The 21,839-nt window shown below is 39.7% G+C and overlaps 1 protein-coding gene across 8 annotated transcripts in view; it reads right to left on the reverse strand.

Moving 5' to 3' along the window:
- The window catches only part of ARPP21 (cAMP regulated phosphoprotein 21), a 228,825-nt gene that overhangs the window by 78,134 nt on the left and 128,852 nt on the right, over positions 1-21,839 (reverse strand). For all 8 annotated transcript variants that reach the window (XM_035129801.3, XM_035129800.3, XM_035129799.3 and 5 more), the window contains 4 exons: positions 19,966-20,044; positions 17,638-17,697; positions 16,560-16,700; positions 996-1,104 (listed from right to left, as the gene is read on the reverse strand). In XM_035129801.3, the coding sequence (XP_034985692.3) occupies positions 996-1,104; positions 16,560-16,700; positions 17,638-17,697; positions 19,966-20,044 (389 nt within the window). The remainder of the gene's footprint in view (positions 1-995; positions 1,105-16,559; positions 16,701-17,637; positions 17,698-19,965; positions 20,045-21,839) is intronic.

Genomic DNA, 21,839 nt, shown 5'->3' on the forward strand with positions numbered 1-21,839 from the left:
AGTATCTTTTGTAGGAGGCAGAGAGATGTTTTCTGGTGTCAAGCGGCTGGATTTACCCAAAATTAAATGAGAACATACACATTGGCTTACCTTCATGAATTTCCCTTTAAAAACTCCTTCAGAATCAAAAAAAACCTTTTTCAGTTCCTCCTTTTTAAAAATGTTCTTTTGAATTAAAACTTTCACTTCCATCACAGGTAACCCCCCCCCCCAAAAAAGGCTGTTAAACTACCTAGCTCTGGACACATTCATATATTGGCATGTTTCATAAGGGTACCTTTAGTGGTGCAGGAAGACACAACAAGCAGCACACAAAAGGGGAGATTTCCGCCACATACATGCAAAAAACAAGCAAACAAGTTTCATTTATGATAAGGGGGGGCGGTCCTGAATTTTTAAATCATTTGTTTGTTTGGCATTTCATGACATTTATACACTGATTGATTGGGGTGGGGACCTCAAAGCGGTTTACAAAGAGAACTCCACCTTCCCACCCCCCGCAAGTGAAAAATCATGTATTGATGGTTGCAAAGTCAATCTGGTCTCGTCGTAACATTTTGCCCGTTGATGCCTGTTATTAGTCCGTATATTAGTCTCTAACCAGCTTGGCATGACTCTAGAAGATTGGAAGGAGTCCCACAGAGACACAAAGAGATTTGCCAAAGCGCAGCTGACAAAAGTTTCCCCAAATGGGATTCGGGGGGCCTTTTGAACATTCCAAATCACTCCTCAGCATGCAAGTGCATGTGCCAAGCAAAACTGCCCATGCAAACTGCCACTGCTGAAGCAAACACACTTATGGCCGATGCTATTCCACTGTGTGCCAAAAACAGGGGAGCAGGAGAGGAAGATGAGCAGGAAGGAGAAGCAGCAGCAGGAGCAGCAGCATAAACAACAACAAAGGAACATCAAGAACACCAGTCAGCCCACTTCCAAAAAGAAAAAAGGAAATTAAAAAAAAAAGAATTTCAGCAACTCTCGAACCGAGAACCAACCTGATTGTCTTCTTTATCAATACTAGAGTTATCTCGCTTCAAGATAAATCGCTTCTGGGAATCTTCACCTTTTTCATCTTTTAAATGTTCAGAAAACCTTTGCTCTGGTCTGCCAGCAAAGTAAAACATATCAATAAAAAATCTATTTTGTTTTGCTTTGAATTTGTCAGCACTCTTTTTTTTTTTAAATGGAGGCATTTAATGCAAAATTAGACCACAGTTGAGGCTGCTGATGTTGGTAACAATTTGTAGCATCTGTTCAAATGCTGCTGTTATTGCTATAAATATTTTTTTTTGCTGTTGTGTGCATGGCAAGGTGAATTTGATTGATCAGCCTGTGCAGTCTGTTTGGAGCGACTGAAGATAGCAAGCCAGCAAACAATATATTAATTGGCTTTTCCAGTTATCATGACCTCCAGCAATGCTGCAAGTTAATAAAGGCTTATACAGATTGAAAGGGAAAGACAAATTTGATGGGGGGGGGGGGTCTTTTACAGAACTTCTCATAATACATTGAATTGGTGAACTGTGGCAGGAGAAGGGTCCAGTAGTATTTTCTTTAAACAAACAATTATCCAACAGTTGGGAAATTGGGGAGGGGAGATCAAAGTTGTCACATTGTATTGATTTGCCAATTGATTTAAAATCCATCCAGATGGTTATTAAATGGCCAGACATTACCAGCTGACGACTTCACATTTCTAGGTTCAGAGACTGAAATAAATTGCTCTGTGCTCTGCTATGACTTTGTTTAAAAAGGATATGGTAAAACGTGTCTCTTTACATTGAGCTAACAATTGACATAATTGCAGACTTAGGGAACATTTTAATGTCCAGGACACTGTGCATCTTAGTCTGTTAATAGCACCCCAGACTTTGCATTTTTTCTGCCAGAGCAGCAAGTTGAGTTTGAAAAGTACAGAATCGCATGTTGTCACATAATGTGTGCGCTGTTAATTCAGGAGCATTTATAGAATGGAAGGAAAAGTGTGAACAGAAGGATTCTTTCTCTGCTCAGTGCACATGTGTTACTTCCACAAGCATTCACAGGAGACAGACAGGACTGTCAAGGAAGAACTGAGAACCTGAGTATATCATAAACAGCGCAGTAATGGATCCAATCTGTGCACAGATCTCCTCTCAACACGAACAGCATGACAAACATTGTGGGTGAGTGGGAGGTTGGAGGAGTCTCGTTAGAAATAGCTTGCTTGCCAAAAAAAAGGAGATGAAAATTCAGATTTGAACACCTTTCAAAAACATGTTTTCCTCGTTCCCCCTTTACAAAGATAAAGATGAACAGGGATTCCAAAGTAAATACATTGTTAACACCCAGCATTGAAGGAGAACATCCCTTCTTACTGTTACTTTTCTCTCCCTCCCCTCTGTAGTCCCCCTCTCCCCCCCCCCCACTTTAGAGTGTAAGCTTCTTGGGATATGGACCTGACAATTTTTAATTTTTATTTTGCTGATAAAGATGTACGTCGCCATGTCAACGGTTAGGTGTTGTGGTCTAAACCAGTGTTTCCCAACCTTGTGCCTCCAGATGTTTTGGAACTACAACTCCCATCATCCCTAGCTAGCAAGAACAGTGGTCAGGAATGATGGGAATTGTAGTCCGAAAACAGCTGGAGGCACAAGGTTGGGAAGCACTGGTCTACACCACTGAGCCTCTTGGGCTTGCTGATTGGAAGGTTACCATGCACACTTGAGGCATATATAAATAATCTTCCTTAACCTCAATACGGGGCTTATAATAAATGTAAAGGCAATATGTTAATGCATGCATGCCAACCTGTGACCATTTTGGCTGCAATTCATAAGCCCACTTCATAGTGCTGCAGCCACATCCTAACATAAATGTAACACACATCCAAGCCCACATGCTGCCGATTACAGTTGATTACATTAAATCCATTTACATGAAGGGCACTTGATACAACACTCAAAAATTAATAATGTTTCTGCCATTCATTTTTACTCATTCGGAGGGTATTCATCCACATCACATTCTTTGCCCATGCCCACCCACTTTTAAAATAATGTTAAAGTGCATTGCATTTCAAATCCCAGTAACTCCATCCACTTCATGGGAGCTGTGAGTATTCACTTCCAGCAAAGCCTGCTGATAAAAAATTAATAACATGTTTCCTGGAATACCAAGGTCTTAGTTATAAAAAGCTCCAGGAGAGTGCATTAATACACAATCATTTAGGCCTGGCTTAAGGGATTTATAAGTGGGGAAAGTGCTGTTGTACTTCCGTCCTCCTTCAGTGCTTCCCAGAAGCATCTCATTGGTCACTGTGAGAACAGGATGCTGGACTAGATGGTCCTTAAATTTGGTCCTTAAATTTGTTTTAATATGTTTTAATTAGTACCACTGTATTCTGCTCTGGTCAGACCTCACCTGGAATACTGTGTCCAGTTCTGGGCACCACAGTTCAAGAAGGATACTGACAAGCTGGAACGTGTCCAGAAGAGAGCAACCAAAATGGTCAAAGGCCTGGAAACGATGCCTTATGAGGAATGGCTTAGGGAGCTGGGTATGTTTAGCCTGGAGAAGAGAAGGTCAAGGGGTGATATGATAGCCATGTTCAAATATATAAAAGGATGTCATATAGAGGAGGGAGAAAGGTTGTTTTCTGCTGCTCCAGAGAAGCGGACACGGAGCAATGGATTCAAACTACAAGAAAGAAGATTCCACCTCAACATTAGGAAGAACTTCCTGACAGTAAGAGCTGTTCGGCAGTGGAATTTGCCACCAAGGAGTGTGGAGGAGTCTCCTTCTTTGGAGGTCTTTAAGCGGAGGCTTGACAGGCATATGTCAGGAATGCTTTGATGGTGCTTCCTGCTTGGCAGGGAGTTGGACTGGATGGCCCTTGTGGTCTCTTCCAACTCTATGATTCTATGATTCTAATTAGTGAAAATAAATAAATAAAGATTTGGGGGGGGGAACCATAATTGGTCCTTTGGTCTGATCCAGCAGGAGTTAGTAGTTGGAAATAATAATAATAATAATAATAATAATAATAATAATAATAATAATAATAATAATTTATTACTTATACCACATACATCTGTTTGGGTTGCCCCAGCCACTCTGGGTGGCTTCCAACAGAATGCAAAAAGCATAGTTAAACATCAAACATTTAAAACAGGCATAGGCAAACTTGGCCCTCCAGATGTTTTGGGACTACAACTCCCATCATCCCTAGCTAACAGGACCAGTGGTCAGGGATGATGGGTGTTGTAATCCCAAAACATCTGGAGGGTTGAGTTTGCCTATGCCTGATTTAAAACGTATTGATACGGGGCTGCCTTCAGATGTCTGCAGAAACTTGTATAATTGTTTATCTCTTTGACATCTGATGGGAGGCCCTCTGCCTGGTTCCCTGTAAGTTCACTTCTCGCAATGAGCGAAATGCCAGAAGGACCTTGGAACTGGACATTAGTGAGGGTGGAGATGTTCCTTCAGATATTGAACTTTACCACTTCAAACTGCATTGGGGTGTGTGTCTTATATCTGAACATTTCTCCCATGAAAAGTTCTGTGCATGTACTAAACTAGTTCACGATGGAAAGGGATGCATGAAAACTCCCTCCTGAAGTTCCTGTTTTGCAACGTAAAGTGAGGGTTTCTCCCAACTTTTATGTGGGGGGCATTTTAAAATATAACACCATATCTGCAGACTGAGTGGCACAATTCCCAATTTGATTACCTCAGTCAACCATCTCAATCTGAATTATGTGTAGTCTGACTCTAAAATTCTCACTCAATTCCTGTTGGCTAACAAAGCAGCAATGATTCTCTCTGTTGCACAGGAGATTGTTTTTATTTTTAGCTACTTGACCTTCAACTATCTATCTATTACAGCATGTAAACAAAAACATCATTTCCACTCTAAGAGATAGGTAAGTCTAAGCATAAAAGGAAAAGGAAAAAAAACTTTTTTTGCAATACGGTAGTGCAGTGACTGGAAAGTAGATGCTAGAATGCAGCAGTAAAAGCTTGGCCTTCCATTTAAGTATATAGTTGAATTAAAATTTTGAAGTTGATGCAACACTGGTGGAATAAATTACCGTGTGAAATATTTCTCTATCTTAAAGCACATGTGCACAATTTTTAGTATACTGATTCAACTATACATTTTCTAGCGCTACATTTTATATATGTAGCAACACACCTGCTTGTGAGAGAGAGCTGCTTCCCACTGTGCACCCATATGTTAAGAAATTCAAACTACATGCAAATCATCTTCTCTTCATATACAAACTATTTCATGTAGATAATTGTGTCACTGCAGACCTCATTTTTGCCCAATTACTTGGGTTCTTAAAAGAGGAGAGGTGTGGTATAATCATTATTATTAATAGTAATGATAATGGTAATAATGATCATGATATTGGGGAGGGGGAACCCTGAATGAATTCACCCTGAAAACAATTCCAGGTCATTATTAAATAAGCAGTTCACAAGGAAAGGGGAGGAATTGGTCACACGGCCAACTACTTGAGCTAAATTCCCTAGGGAAAGGGCTCAATATAAATAACCTTGCAAGTAAAAAATAAAAGAAAATCCCAGAGTGTTGTACATTTGATGTTCACCTCTTCTGAGATCAGCACAAGAGTTCCGAGTGCTATGTATCTCACAGGCTAGAATGTACAGCAGTGCACTGGAAGCCAATAACCATTAGCCATGTGGTGACATGTGATACTTTCTTCAAAATATTTTTTTTCATGCTTATTTCCATGCTTATTACATACAAGAAAAACAAAACTGAAATGGGGTGCAACTTAAGAGGGGAGGGAAAATAAAATAAAATAAAATTTACACAATCTGATAATAAGATAGAAATTGTGACAAAAATTTGTGATTGCAATTTGATGTTGCAATAAAAATTAAAATCTTATTATTTTTATATCCTCCCATTTATTCCTTAATTCTTTTTCATAGATTTACTGCCATATCAAAGTATTATTTTTATATTAATATTTTCACACTTTATAAATGTTTATATTATATAAGCAATTAATCAAAACTGCTGGGATCACTCAAAAGCTGCTACAGAATTTAACATGGTATAATTTTGTTTAATATATGTTCTGAAGGCCTCCCATTTTCATACAAATTCAATTCTGTTTGTTTTTTATTTTTTCAGATAGACTATCTAATTCAGCATATTCAGTCAATTTTTGCATTTACTCTTGTCTAGAAGGAATTGTGTTGCTCTTCCATGTGATACTTCTAACCATGTGAAGAGCTGCTGGCAATATCCATCATGGTCCCCACTTTCCTAGCGGGGCAATCCTTACTTATCATATAGCTAGAGACTATAAACAATCGCTTTACCTCTTCAGGTTCTTTGGCTTCAAGCTGAGGTTTCAGTGAGCTACCTCTATATCCAGTCTGAAGAGATTCAAATTTGGCGCCAAATCTTTCCACCAGGTAGGTGGAAATCGTAGTTATCTAGCTGCAGGTCCTAACCGTCAGTCTTCTCGCCCAATCCTCCTCATCAGCAAGCTTTAAAATTAGTTCTCTCTGGGTTTTAATTATTTAATCTGGCTCATTCCGGTCACTAAAACCTCGCCCAGGCATAGGCAAACTTGGCCCTTCAGATGTTTTGGGACTACAATTCCCATCATCCCTGACCACTGGTCCTGTTAGCTAGGGATGATGGGAGTTGTAGTTCCAAAACATCTGGCGGGCCGAGTTTGCCTAACCTAGCCCACTGTTTTTTCTATGTCTAATAGCTGACCTCTTAATTTCTTGATTTTATGTGGTGAACTCATATTGCCACTTTTTAATAAGTTCAACATTCAGGTTAGCAACTTGGCTGGAAACCATCTCAAGTGAGTCAGAAATAGGGGTTGCCGTATCTCCATTACCCACATATTTATTCTTAGCTGTCATCTGAGAGGCTTCAGTTATGCTGCCCATCCGATTCCCCACTTTACTACTGCTTAAAGTATGTAGTGAGATTTATTTTTTTACTAGTCGGTGTGCCTTGTTGCATGTCTTGCCTGAGTGGATATTTTGAGAACGTTTTTTGTTGGTATATCCAGTTTATGGGTTGCAATTAAGTCAGGAGAGGAGAAGAGTTCTGGGCTACAGCTGTTTCCTTAGCACCCACACATATGAATCTCTCAACATGATACTTCTGTTTGTAGCTTTTTAAAAAACGTGGTTTTTTAAAGCCTCTGCACTACTCGTGTTCACTTTGTGATTTCTAAAACTCCTAGATCATTTTCATGCGTACTGCTGCCAAGCCAAGTGTCACACATCCTGTATTTGAGTCCTTGATATTTCCTATCTAAAGGAGAACTTTATATTTATCTCTGTTGAAATTCATTTTGTAAGTTTGGGGCAAGTTCTCTACCCTGTCAAGATAATCTTGAATCTAGCTTGTGTCTTCCCAGGAGCAGCTGAGATGCAACTGTAACAGATGAGGACCACCGCAGCAATCACGGATGAGTTGAAATGCTCCCCCAAATACCCATCATAGTGTAACCCAGAGTTCTCAATTACCATATGCATGGTTATGAACAACACTTTACTGCTTTTCTTATTTTCTTCTGTTCATTTGCATCAGCCCTCTACCTTTCTAATGCACATGTATTGAGTGAGAACTGGGGGGAAAAACATTGTTAAATTATTTTCAAAAAATTTAAATAAATGAATTTGAAAGAGGGATGGGACGGCACTAAAGCCTTTTTGACCTCACAGTATCACAGCAGGAAACCCATGGGAGCAGTTGTAAAAAAATGTTTATGTTTCTTTTCTTTAAAAGATCAAATGGAGAACAACTGACCCACACACACAAAAGTGTAATGATGGCATTGAAGTGCAAGATCCATGGAAGCTATTTATTATTATTATTATTATTATTATTATTATTATTATTATTATTACTACAACTACTATTACAAATTTGGGAGGCCATGGGCAAGTCAAAGAAAGTTTTAGGGTTAGCCAATGCTCTTTTAAAGACTGTATATACTTTATTCCAAAACTGGTAATTTTAGAAACCAACACTTCTCCAGTAATATAGTATTACTGTATATATAATATTGTATTGTATAATATCTCTCTCATAACCCATGAATAACTTTTCTTCTCAACTGGCGACAATAGAAACCATTTTATGAATAGATGTGGTGTGCCTATTCCACACCACAGGTGGAAATCCACAGGACAGTAATTTAAAAAAGCACTCACAATGACCCAGTTTCCATAGAATGCTAAGCTTAGAAAGAACTAGCCAATGTGAGGGTTCCCAAAGTGAATGCTGCAATTGCAGCTGCCGCACTCCTCCCTTGGTCTAGCTGCTTCCACACGACTCAGTGCTAAGTCTTTGTTTGGCTTAGGGTTGCATTTGAGATTGAGCTCATGGCTGGGGAAACCCAGCAGATGGGTGGGGTATTAATAAATCATCATCATCATCATCATCATCATCATCGTCATGATGGTTTCTCACAGTCCAGACATATCACAAGGTGCAATTGAAGGTTTGCTCTTGGTTTGTCAAATGTGGATTGTCTCTAGTGAGACAAACGACAATCCTAGGTTTGGACATAATGATGAAGATGAGTCAAACAGTAGTTTAGCCCAAGGTAGCACAAGGAACAGCACAGCAGCTGCAGTCTTCACTCTAGATACCTGTATGTTTGCTTGTCTGCGATAAGCCATTGTTTGGCTTAGCATTATGTGCAAACTGGGACAATGAATGGCAGTTCCAATGATGTGGAAGCTTGCACTCCCAAAGAAGTGTCCTTGGAAGTATGCCATGGACTAGTTTAATATTGACTCATAACATAATGCAATCTAGGGAAGTTTGCACTATTATGTTACAGTACATTACATTTCCTTTGGTAGTTTTCCGTTTTCCAAGGTCAGACTAAAGACTAATTATTTTAATTTTATTTATGGCAGGATTATACCCTTGAGTTGTCAGACTGCAGTGTTTAACAAAGGCTGCAATGGTTGACTAATATTTAACTAACATTTTATAACAGTGTAATAGTTATAAAGTACATGGCCACCCTAATTCCAAACAAATTAGTTTAGATGTTACATTATACTGAAAAATTAATATCGGGGACATTAGAGATGGTTCATTACTCCCAAGTTCTGTTCTTGGATACATGCAGAATAACTTTCTGGAGTGTGAGGGAGCTCTAGACATCAGGGCTAAGTTGAGGAAACAAGAAACCCCAGAGAGCAGCAAAATCTTTCATATAACCATAATAGCTGCAGAGTCAAAATGGTTACAATTCTGTACAAAGGTGAATAAAAAGGCAGTCCCTCTATTTTTCTCTTTTAAATGCCTTTTCAACACTTTGTATCCACAACAAATCTTTCCTCACCCTGCTTAAGATATTCTGGAGTGCTGTTCTGGAACAGATCATAATCTTAATCACCCAGAGCAAATATCAGTGCTGAGCAAATCCACAGAATCACATTAGCTATTGGATCAATAGATTACATTTTGTAAAAGGAAAAAAAAATGAACACCTACTCCTCATAACTTAGGACAGATTCGCACAGGCACATTTAATGCCAGAAGGTGACTTTGTGCATTCATGTTACAGCAGAGTTCCATATGGCACCTACTCCTGTGAGTTCAGAATGTTCGGGTGGCTCACCAACACATTTACGGCCAGCTTAGTTTTGAGCACCAACTCCCCTGCGGCCATACTGTTGGAATCGCTACCAAGTTAATTAATAAACTGACTACTCTGTGGGATTTTAGAAATGAGAAGGGCACACACTTTTCTGAGCGCCTTCTTTCTCATATATAAATGAGCCTAATGATTCATTCCCTCTTAGGCAAATGGGGATATTATTTATGGGTAACATTTATGGGGTAAAACACTACTTACTCAAACGGATTTAGGCATGTGGAACCTCCACCAGCCCCTCTCATTTTCTTCCAGTGTATCCCTTTTAAGGCTTCACATTGGCTTGGCAACTCTGGCTGTGTTCCCTTAGCTTAGCACAATAACTCAGACTTTCAAGCTTATCGTGATTTACTGTAAACAAGCAGCATGCTGGTGTACACTGCCCAATTGCTCCCCCGTTGTTCCGCCTCTAGCACAAGCAACACAAACAGCTTCCTGTTATATCTGAAGCAGGGATCATGGTTTCTTGCTTCCTTGTTTTTGTTGGCATCCAACTGTCTTGAGAGACAACGGAGTGCGCCTCTGGGGGTGAAGTCAAACCATTGTGTTAGCGGCACCAAAGTGACCTCCCCTGGGGCACAAAGGGAGTGTGTATGGAGGTCCTGGGCTTTCCTAGACAACAAGACCCCTCTCCTTGCCTTGCTGCTGTGGAACAAAGGAAAGGAAAGCAATAAATTTAGCAGCAGCTTGACTGCAGGGGTTGCCAGAAGGAGGCGCACAAGATGCCATCCAACCGTCTTAGGGACACCATTCCAGATTTGTGTAGGGTTTACTGCTTAGCCTTTTCTTCTCCTGAAGATACACCACAAGGTAGTGGTGGATTAGGATCAGAGTTTTCCTTTTAGATGGGCTACTTTCATAGGTTGATGAGCCCTACCTGCCCCTCACCTCTCTCTACAGCATGTGCAGAAACTGCCTATTTAACCCCTGGACCCATCACTGGTCTCATCCTTAGTTATAGGCAGTGGGTTGTCTGGAGAGAAACTACATGCCGAGGTTTGGACATGAATGCAAACCAAACTAGTTTAGCTCCAGGTAGCCCAAGGAGAACCAGGGAAGGACCAAAACAGCCATGATTTTATTGGGACTACCCCATGTGCATTCATACTTTTATGTTACAAACCTGACCAATAGGGCATTACATGCCACAACAGACCACCTGAACTTATGCTCCAAATGAAACCCAATATATATATTTGCTTTGATTAGCAAATGAGATCCTTAAGGCTAAATTCTCTAGGTATGAACTAGCACAAACCTAGGGTTTTTTTTTGCTACGTATTACCTAATTTCCCATGATTGCATATTGCACTTCTTAACAAATTAAACCTGCAATCCAATGCAAATTTACTTCTGAGACTTATTTCAGAGCAAACATTCAAAACTGAACTGTAAATATAATATATTGTCTTTGGGAATTTTCACGTTGCTGTTTTTCAATTCCTGCTGTTTGCTAAGATCATTTTCAACCTTACTTTGTCCTTTGCCTCCCAGTTATGTTTTATCTGTAGATCTGGAAACCATTTTTTCTTCCAAATCATTAAGAAAAATGTGCAAGCCCCATGAGAAAAAGAACTAGAGGATCCCACATATTACAACCTACCTGACTGACACAATAGCATTAGTAATTGCTCTCTGAGGTTTTCAATCAACAACTAATGGGAGATACCTTGTAGCCCACAGCTTCCACAAAATTATAGTTTTATTTTGCACTTTAAAGAAACCATTCTATTAATGACCAGAGCTTTAAGAGAATGCAAGCTGTGTTAATGTGAAATTAAGAGATTTTCTAGAATAACTTTATTCTGTTCTAGTGGAAAACTTTTGGCAAATTTACCGTAGTTGGTTTTAAAGACATCAAGTTATCAAGGCTGGGTTGCTTTATGGTAGATTGGGAGATACTAATCTAGGTATATATAGAGAAAAGATAAAGGAATTGGACATTGTTATTTGTTTGGAAACCAACTTAGTACTTGTCCAGATGTAACAATCAGAGTTCAGTAAGTCATGGGAAGAAGTATTTGTCCAAATAAAAGCAATTACCTTACAAAACGTATCTAAATGTCCAGAGCTAGCTCTCCTCAATCTTTTCACGGGAGATAATATTAACTTAAACCTTTAATAAGACTCATAACAACAAGATGCTGGGACAACTTAGAAGGTGCTGCTTGGACAAATTGGTACAACAAAGAATGGCAAATAGCACTTGTGGAAAATGTAAAAAATAAAATTAGCATAAGGCCAGAAACTTCCTCTCTCCCTCCCTCCCTCTTTTCTTTTCGTAACCAGCTTCAGAAAATTTATCTTACATGACTGCTCAAAAGTAAGCCCCACTGAGTTCAATGTCAGATTTACGGCCAAATAACTGGGCGAAGGATTGCAATCTTCATTTCTTAAGCCATAATTTCCTCTGATGTCCGAACCAGGAAGCTGTAGTTTAAGGGCCCCAATGAACCAGAATAAGGAAGAAGGATCTGAGTCTGGTTTGGAGGGTGTCCTTAAACCAAAGTTTCCTGTTTTGGATGGCACAGGAAACTGTGGCTCGAATGATTGTGATGGTGGGAGGAGAGAAGGGAAGAGATGAAGATGCCACAGATTTACCAGAGTGGAATCAATACACCTGAACTGGCCCACTGTGCTTGGTGCTGAATTACTTAAATAATAATTTAAATAGATATATCTGTATAGCTATAACGGATGGCTTCTGCACCCATGTAACTGGTACAAGATGTTAGCAGTGAATCAAGCCCCTATGTTGCTGACACAAGGGATAACAGATTCAGTGTGGGCGGTGCTACCCACATTATATTTCAGTTATGACATATTTGGCACAACGGAATATGTAACATTCTGCTGACATAATTCTTCTGCATTATAATTTTGCCTTAGGATGCTGGAGGAACATCAAAGATGCCCAGAACCTGTGTGATAATGCAACATACAGTCACACCAAAGTCAGGGATGCAAGAGAGACCTGTGAACAAGCATAAAGGATTTCCATGCAAGCACAACCCTTGGCTGTTGTACTTTATGGCATGCTACCACCATAGACCTTTCCTTAATGTTTTGTTGACTTGGGGGGGGGGATATGGGATCCACAGCCCAATGACTTCTAGTCAAACTGAGCATAATACAAATATGTTCTAAGACACTAGGGCTCTGAAATCTATAAGGTGCTGCACTTGACACCTCACCCACCCTCTGAGACTGGCTTCTTATTTATTTCAAAGAAGGATTATATTTAACCAGAATTCTCCATGACAGTGTTTCCCAACCTTGTGCCTCCAGCTGTTTTCGGACTACAATTCCCATCATTCCTGACCACTGGTCTTGCTAGCTAGGGATGATGGGAGTTGTAGTCCCAAAACATCTGGAGGCACAAGGTTGGGAAACACTGCTCCATGATATGTATGGGAGAACACACTAGTAAATAAATAAATAAATCCAGATATACTAAGTTATTAATGAATGATGATCAAATTTTCCACCCCATTCAGGCATGGCAAAACAGGAAGGTTACTTATTTTTATATGGTTTATTTTCATGAATCATTTTAAGGAGGGCAATGTTCCAGGGAGAGAATAATGGGAAGAAATTTGAGAGCTTGGTGTGGATATTGTAGTATTCTTGATATTGCCAGCACACACACACGGAAGCAAAACAAAACAAAAAAGGCTTCAAGAAGAGTGACCTTCAGCCTATGGGCATGTAAGATTTGCTCATCCCTCCCCCCCCATCCACTTCCTATATTTGAGCGCCCATTTAAACTCCAATAAACCTTTGGCATGAAGTCAAAGCTACAGTCTCTGTTTTGGATCAGCTCCAATGTACACAGGTCAGTTGAATGGGGGCATGTCTGCCAAAGGCTAAAAACCATTATGCTTAAAGAATAGGTGAACTCCTCATTCACTACAGCCTCTATCAAACCTTCATATATATGTTGATTGAATGCACATAAAATAGTGTTGTTGTTATATCCACAGCTTATACATGCACAGCCAAAGGGAGCCCATAAGTGCATATAGTTCACACATTTAGCCAAATATGTGTATGTGGCAGATGGGCTAACCAGCAGGTCCCTCTCTTCTCCCTATAGGTTGAGTGAATATAAATGTGCGAAAAGTCTGAAAAGAGTTTTGGTAGCATTCTTATAATAGCAAGTTGACCCTCATTAATGGAGAGTCCATGGAATCTGTGTATCATTTCCTGTTCCAAGCGTCACATGAAAATTGTGAAACTAACACAGAAGGGGAACAGAGTGGGAGGGAGGCAAAAGACAACTACTTGTTAGGTCAAGGGATTGTGGGTAGGTGATAATATCACATAATTAATTTTGAATTAAACAAGCAGTTCTTTGGGAACAGGTTTCAAGGTTAAAGAAACCTGGGCTGCCTGAGTCTGTGCAACAGTTAGCCAAAAACATTACTGTCACCTTAAAGCTAAAGAAAATGGTGCTGTTTTGGAAGCAATCCATCTAAATTTTATGGCTACAATATGTGCTATTGAATATACTGGATGTATGCTAAGAACCGGGACGCGGGTGGCACTGTGGGTTAAACCACAGAGCCTAGGGCTTGTCAATCAGAAGGTCGGCAGTTCGAATCCCCGCGATGGGGTGAGCTCCCATTGCTCGGTCCCTGCTCCTGCCAACCTAGCAGTTCGAAAGCACGTCAAAGTGCAAGTAGATAAATAGGGGAGGTAAGGTAATTTCCGTGTGCTCGCCAGAAGCGGCTTTGTCATGCTGGCCACATTCCTGGAAGCTGTATGCCGGCTCCCTTGGCCAATAACGCGAGATAAGCGCCACAACCCCAGAGTCGGTCACGACTGGACCTAATGGTCAGGGTCCCTTTACGTTTACCTTCTGCTAAGAACCATTTCTGAAACTGACTTTCTTAGAGCAAGACTACATGTTAGACGCAGATAAAAGCCTGAAGGCTTCTTCTTCTTCTTTGCCAAGCAACTTCCGGAGGAGGCAATTTGTAACAGAAAAGTACTTGGGGAACACTTAACTCTTCCCCTGTCCGACACTTTTCTGCTGCTACCTCCCCCAGATAATCCACCTCCCTATGGAGGTGAAGGGAAAGAAGAGCTGTTGTGTATGATTGCTGGGCCCAGAGCATACGTATTCTCCTGCTCCTTATGCACTGTTAATTGTCGTATCTGCAACCTAGAAGCAACTATCAGGAGTTTATTGCATATGCCTGTGCAATGCTTGCAGATTTACAAACTTTTTTGAATAAGCCTTTATGTGTGTTTTCTCTCTCAAAGTAATTTAAATGTGTGTGTTTTCTCTTAAATACATATTTCCATGTGTGCGCAAGGCAAGAACTGCCAATAATTGCAAGGAAACATTCAGAGAAGTGAGAAACTAGGGCATTTCATATAGAAATGTGCAAATATTGAATTCCTCAGTTATCCTGACTTTGATTAGCTGAGCCAGTGACATAGCAGCAGAATGTTCATGGTTACAGAATGTTCATGCACATTTCAAAGGTCAGGGAACCAAGTTGTCAGAATGTCTGCAGTCCAGTTTCTCTTATGTCCTACAAAGAAAGTTGTCAGTTTAGGTTGCATTAGAAACTCACAGAGCTAGGGACAGGAGAGCTTAGTAGATCAGTCTGAAAACTTTGAAGAAGCAGAGAAAATAGGAATAGGGAGCCGGAGGCAAACAGAAAGAAGGAAGGAGCAGAAAAGGTAAGAAATAGGAACTAAGAAACAGGAACTAATGGACTAAGGCAAAAAAGGGCTATAAGCGAAGGGTGTATAGGGGCTAAATTTCAGACACTGATCTGAACCAAGCATCCCATTCTTTGGATACAGACTTGAAATTTCGTGCAGGACAAAACAAGTTTCCATTTGCTTCATCCAGTGCTTAGAGAAGCAGGGACATCAAATCACCCAGAATTCCTTCATCTTCATGGGGTGCCTAATTTATTTTAATTCTAGTAGCAAATCAAACAGCAGATTTCAGTTGCCTCTGCTGAAATTAACAGAACCTGCATCCACCAGAGTTCAGCACAGACAACAGAGTGATTGCAAAGCAGCTTGATCAGGGTGACGTGTCTGTTATAAAAGGAATGCACTCTAAGATTGTACCATTAGGCATCAGACATTAGTGTGCATTGTGGTATTGTCATTTGAAAAAGGTTGTCTGTGCCTTCTTGTTGTGAGTTGCCTTGGGTACCTATTGAGGTGGAACTGGAGATACATTTTTTTAAAGAAAAAGAAATAAATGAATGCATTCCTGCCTACCCAGTGATATAAGAAGCAACTCTTTGGATTTTCTGATGCCCATTTTCTGCACAACAGATGCTCTTAGCTCATTTATTATGCAAAGTGAATTAATTCAGAGACAGTTTCTCAACTGTGAAAGGGTAATGATATATATGGAAAAACGTTGCATTGGAAGAACAAAAGTGGAAACCAGATAAGGAACTCAATTGTTCAAAAGGAGAGTCCTGTAAAAAGAAAATAGGGAGGGGAATGCCACACAATACATTTAACCTTTCGAGAAGCATTACACGTAATAGTTTCCACTCCTCTGAGTAGAAGAATAGTCAACCATTTACTTTTTCTATCCTCCAACATTACAGCGGGAATGAGGGGCTAGGAAATATAACATTCCATTCCAGAGGCACGGCACAGCTTTCTTATCAACAAACAACAGTTAGATCGATTTGCTTCAACATATTTCATGTCCTCACTGTTCTTCCAAGGACAGGCATAATGAGACTCCACATGAGAATGAATGGTAAAATAAATATTTTTTAAAAAAATGTATTACTCAAATAGAACGAAAGAACAAAGGAAGAAAACACCTGGGATGCGATAAAGGGAATGCACTTCAACCGATTCTTAGCAAAGGGGAATAGAGGGGGCACTTACATTCTCATATTGCTGGTCTTGTTGATAATTACAGATTTCCCAGTCTGATCCACGTTGTGATCCATGCCAAAGTAAGCTGCCACTCTGTGCACTAGCATTCGCTGATATGACGACATCTGGGGGAACTTTTTATAATGATTACTGGAACAAAACGTCAAAGGGCTCTGACATGATGGAACAATAGCAGTCCACTTTTTAAAACAACAACAACAACAACAACAACAACCCACGATCTTTTAAAACATTAGTTAATGAGCAGCTGTCAAATCTGGTATGCCAAGTCTGTTATTTTCATTAGTTTCTTTAACAATAACTCTCCCAGTCATCCATCCCAATATTCTGCATGTGTCAAGTCTGTGTTTAAAATATAAATATGCAAAATGTTTTAAGTTATTGCTTTTTATGAGAAAAACAACCTGCATTATCTTATAGCTTTATTAAAATTGTTGAAGGGAAGAAATTGAATTGCTTAGTGTGATACTGGATCGTGCTTTGCCCTAACAGGCAGGTAGATATATTCTGACTAGCATCAAACAAACAATCTCTTTTTATTTCAAGTAGCTTATGCAAACTCCTTTGAAATTAACGGTAACTGTACATGAGAAATAATTTGAGCAGTAGAGCTCAGAAATAAATATTTAGCAGTAATTATTTAGTTGTACCCTGTTCTTCCTTCAAAGGGTTCTGGTGGGTATATGTGAAGTTATCTCCTTTGTCTTAATTTCAGCCCTGTGGGGTGAGAATGCACAAACATTGCACTCACTAGAACAGAGGAGCATTTTGAACCTTAGTCTCCGAAAAGTCTGTAGGTCTGGAGCAATTGCTGCCTCCATCCTTAGCTCTGAAAACATAGGACTGTCTGGGGGCATTTGCCAATGAAACCAGCACAACACAATTAAGGATCCATACTAAAGACATTTATCTCATTCCTTAGGGATGAATAATTACTGAAGACATTCATTTTGTTAAAAGCTTGGTATTTTCATATTGCAATAATATTGCTCAAAATGAAAGTCTATGAGTGCTTGGTATAGACAAGAGTCAGCAAACAAGAAATCAATACTGAAAATTAACTTACCTGTTGTCACTGATAAAATCAATAATTTCCTGCTCCAGTTTTAACAGTATCATTCTATCCCTGTTAAGAAAACAATAAGAAAATCACTACTCAGGGTTTTTTTTGGGGGGGGGGGAGGACTATAACTACTGAAATAATTTTGATGTCTCTTTGCTCTGTCCCTTTACAACAAACCCAAATACTTGCTTATGACTCATGTAAAGATATTACAGGAGCTTTTGGAGTACAACCCAATTATCTCTGACCATTGGCTATGGTGGTGGTGACTGATGGGTTGGGAATCCAACCATGTTGTAATGTAACCCCTGACATATCATAGTTTCCCAGTACCTCTTCTGCAGGAGTCCATAGAATAATGCTAATACATTTTATCCTTATGTGCATAGTCCTTTGCACCCAAGCCCTCATTATTTTGATTCTGAAATAATGTATTACACCTGGGGGTGGGGTGGGGACTAGTCTATGGCCCTCCAAAATCACTACTCACATAATCACTGACCATGGCCCATGCTGACACCGATAGGAATTATAGTTCAGCAACAGCTAGAGGGATTATCCATGGAAAATTGCTAATGATAATAACAGTGAGGTTTAGATAATTGTCAGAAAATGAGAGCTAGATATTGTTTTCAAATCTTTCTTGGATTAGAAATGCTAATCTGCATCAAATTAGAAGCCATCAAAAGTATTTATTCATCATTGTGCATTATGATATACAGTGATGCCTCGCAAGACGAATTGAATTCATTCTGTGAGTCAATTCGTTTTGCGAAAAATTCGTCTTGCGAATCCCATAGGAATGCATTGAATTTTTTCCCCCATAGGAACACATTAATTGAATTTCAATGCATTCCTATGGGAAACCGCGATTCGCTAGATGAATTTTTCACAAAACGAATTCATCTTGCGAGGCAACCTCCGATCGCAAAACCCATTCGTCTAGCGAAAAATTCATCTAGCAGGGCATTCGTCTAGCGAGGTACCACTGTACTATAAAAATGTATAGTACTATTAATAGAGTAAATAGTGGTTACAGAATTGTTGTTGTTTCAACTTTGATCATATATAAAAGTAAGGCAGATTGGTCTTTTATTTGAATGTAGAGTCATATGATATAAGATTTTCAAACTCACTGGAGTTCTACAGGACTGTGATATCAGGGGGGCGGGGCCAGGACATTAGACTCTTCCAAACAAAAAGGGGAGTTTTAAATGCAGGGATACCTGATTGCCTATGTGGTTCTCCATAAAACTGATGTGTAAGAGTGTCAAAGATGTAGCAGTTCACAGGACTTAGTCTGCATTGCAGCCCCACCAAGTGAACAGATTATTACCTTCTATTTCAAGAGCTGGTACCAGGCTGAAACATGATTAACCATTTCAATGGCAGAAAACATATGCTATGCTAAGCCGAAGTTCAGTACTTGAACTTGTTATTCACTTCCCCCACCTCCAAAATCCTTATCATCTTGTGTGACCACAAGGAGACGGAAAGCATTTACTTCTATTTTCAACAGTTTGTCATCATGTCCAAAATAGGAAATGTTGGGTATAATTTGTTGCTGCTGTTAGTTTTACCTATGATTTGACCAAACAGGAAACAAATGCTGCACTGAGGGTGGGGAGTATGGTACATGTGCCCAAGACTCGTTCCTGTAGCACTAAATCATAGTTTAGTTTTATGACAAAATACAGACAGCATAAGCTTAGTCAGTGTTTCTGCTTATCCTGGGATCTGAAACAAATATTTATGATGGGCTCCTCCTTATTGGGTATCTGTATTCTAAACCTCCCTGCCTGTCCCCATCAGGTCTCTGAATCCTAACTCCATCAAACACACAAGCCTTGTATAATTCTGTGTTTGTTTTTTACTTGGCTCCCCATATCACTAGCCATTTATGTTCACTGGGCATTAGCCTTACATTGTCAAAAATGTGTGATTACAAGATCACAGATGGTTGTGATAGATGTTGATCTTGGCTAACTAATGTGAAAGCATTGAGGAGCTGCCATGACAGTGCCCACATCACATCTTGCAGTATGGCTATATTTGAGAAACATTGACATAAATGGCTGCGGGTTTTTAGATGCTGTGTTGCATGTCTCAGAAGAGAGGTGTGTGCATGGATGTGGCTAAGTCCCTGAGAAAGAAATTAAACTATGGGGAAAGGGTAAGCTTATGGAGGACTTATAGGGGTTTGTGCTAAAAATCAATACGCTTTCAGAGCAGCATAGCTATTATTTCCCACACCATGACCACTCTAGAACTAACACCACATTGCTCCCAATTGCTAAGATCTCAAGCCACACACAAAAAAGGCATACTTACCTGGGATTATTCTTTAATGTGTTAACCAGAAATTCGTGCAAATCTATGCCTGTTGAGTCTGTGTATTCTTGGCTGCAGTCTGAAAAAACATACATTGCTAATAGTTTCATTTTTTTTAAGGTTAAAAAAAAATTAAAGCCATTGTGTGGAGGAGAGTTTTCTCCTTCTCCAGCTGTCTGAAAGAATACCTAACACATGCAGGCTGTGACTTGCATCAGCAAAAATACCCCACAGAACTGTGGGAGGGTACCCGTTCTTTATCTTCACTGTACCAACAGCTACAAGCACCAAGTACAAGTGGATATGAATTTAAAGTGCTGTGCTTTAGAATAATACAAGGGATGTATAGATCCACCTAAAGCCTTTCCAACTATTTGAGCTGTTAATATTGTACGTGTGTGTGTGTGAGAGAGAGAGAGAGAGAGAAATACCAGGCAAGTTTTGGGCATAATTAGTTTTGTTTGGGCAACCATGAGTGAGGTAGAAAATCAAAACAGACGCGAAAGACAAAATGGCAAATCAGAACCACTTTGGGAATTTGATTGGACACAATGTGGGATTTTCCCCCTGACCATCTTATAAATGGGTTCATGTAGATCTGCTGATCTAGAACTGTACTAAATTTCACTTAGATCAAAATTTCAGTTTGAATATGGAGGCCTCTACTCAAGGAACTGAATTTTGAAGAAAACAGAAGTCTTTTTAGAAGACTATTACATTTCTCTGAGGGATATTGCACATCCCCAAATACCCAAAGACAGCAGGGTGTTTTTTTAATATTCTGTCCAGCTTCAGTCAGACTGATTCATTTTACTCCATTCACCAATGAAGTATACACCCCTTTTGACATAAAGCACCTATTATAACATCACATGATACAGTTAAACATAATTACACTGGCAAAGTGCCTTGCAGGTTGCATTCCAATCCACTTGTTGCATGGTATCAATAGAATGATATTGGCTATGAATAAGAATATGCATCGTGCAACACTGGGAAGCAGTGACGCGTGTGAGTGTGTAGATAGCTATGAAGTGCACTTTTTAAATATTCACAACGGATTTCTAACATTGTCCCTAGTGATGAGAAGAAAACCTCATTCAAAAAAACCTATTGTAAGTAAGCTGGGCAAGATTGGATAACAACAAATAAACCAGCCATCTGTTGATAATCTTGCACATTTCATGCGTGGCATTTAAAATGCGGCAGGCAATTTAATTGTATATTAACTCATATTTAAGACTTAAGTCCATTTCCGAACAAAATATAAAAAGACAATGGCTCTGTTAGCAACAAGTTTCTGTGCTTCAACACATATGGAAGACTCTGCAAGAGCAGTGATAACTCCCCTCCAAAGAGCAACTCTGGTTATTTGCAGAGATATAAATATCTGCAGTTGCAAAAGGTCCCGCTCTTCCCCTTTCTACTTATTGGGAAGAACTCATTGTAGGCACCTCCCCTTCCACCCAACTGCTGATAATGATCATGGATCCGAGTAAGCATGAAAATATGGACACTGGCCTTAGAGTATAGTGCGCCGCTAACAACAAATTACATGGCATGGTGTGTGTTAGCAAAATTGGGTAGCTATTCTTACATCCATTTTCATGCAGTATTTTAAGTGGGCTCCTTGCAATCACATACAATAATTGTGTACATGCACCACATGCAAACATACACTGCATGAAAGCTGGTTTGGTGGTGGTTACTTTTTCTCTACAGTGAAGTATGGGAGGGAGCGATTGCCCAAAACTGAGGTCCAACACTGATCTCATTCCAGGGACTTGGGGTGGGGGTGAAGAGATGAGTGAGCAAGTGTACTGTGCTCCCCAAAGCAGAATAATTAATCGTCCCTCTTAATGCAGTCACTTATT

This window comes from Zootoca vivipara, chromosome 11 (genome assembly GCF_965207765.1).
Source record: "Zootoca vivipara chromosome 11, rZooViv2.hap1.1, whole genome shotgun sequence".
Classification (NCBI taxonomy): domain Eukaryota; kingdom Metazoa; phylum Chordata; class Lepidosauria; order Squamata; family Lacertidae; genus Zootoca; species Zootoca vivipara.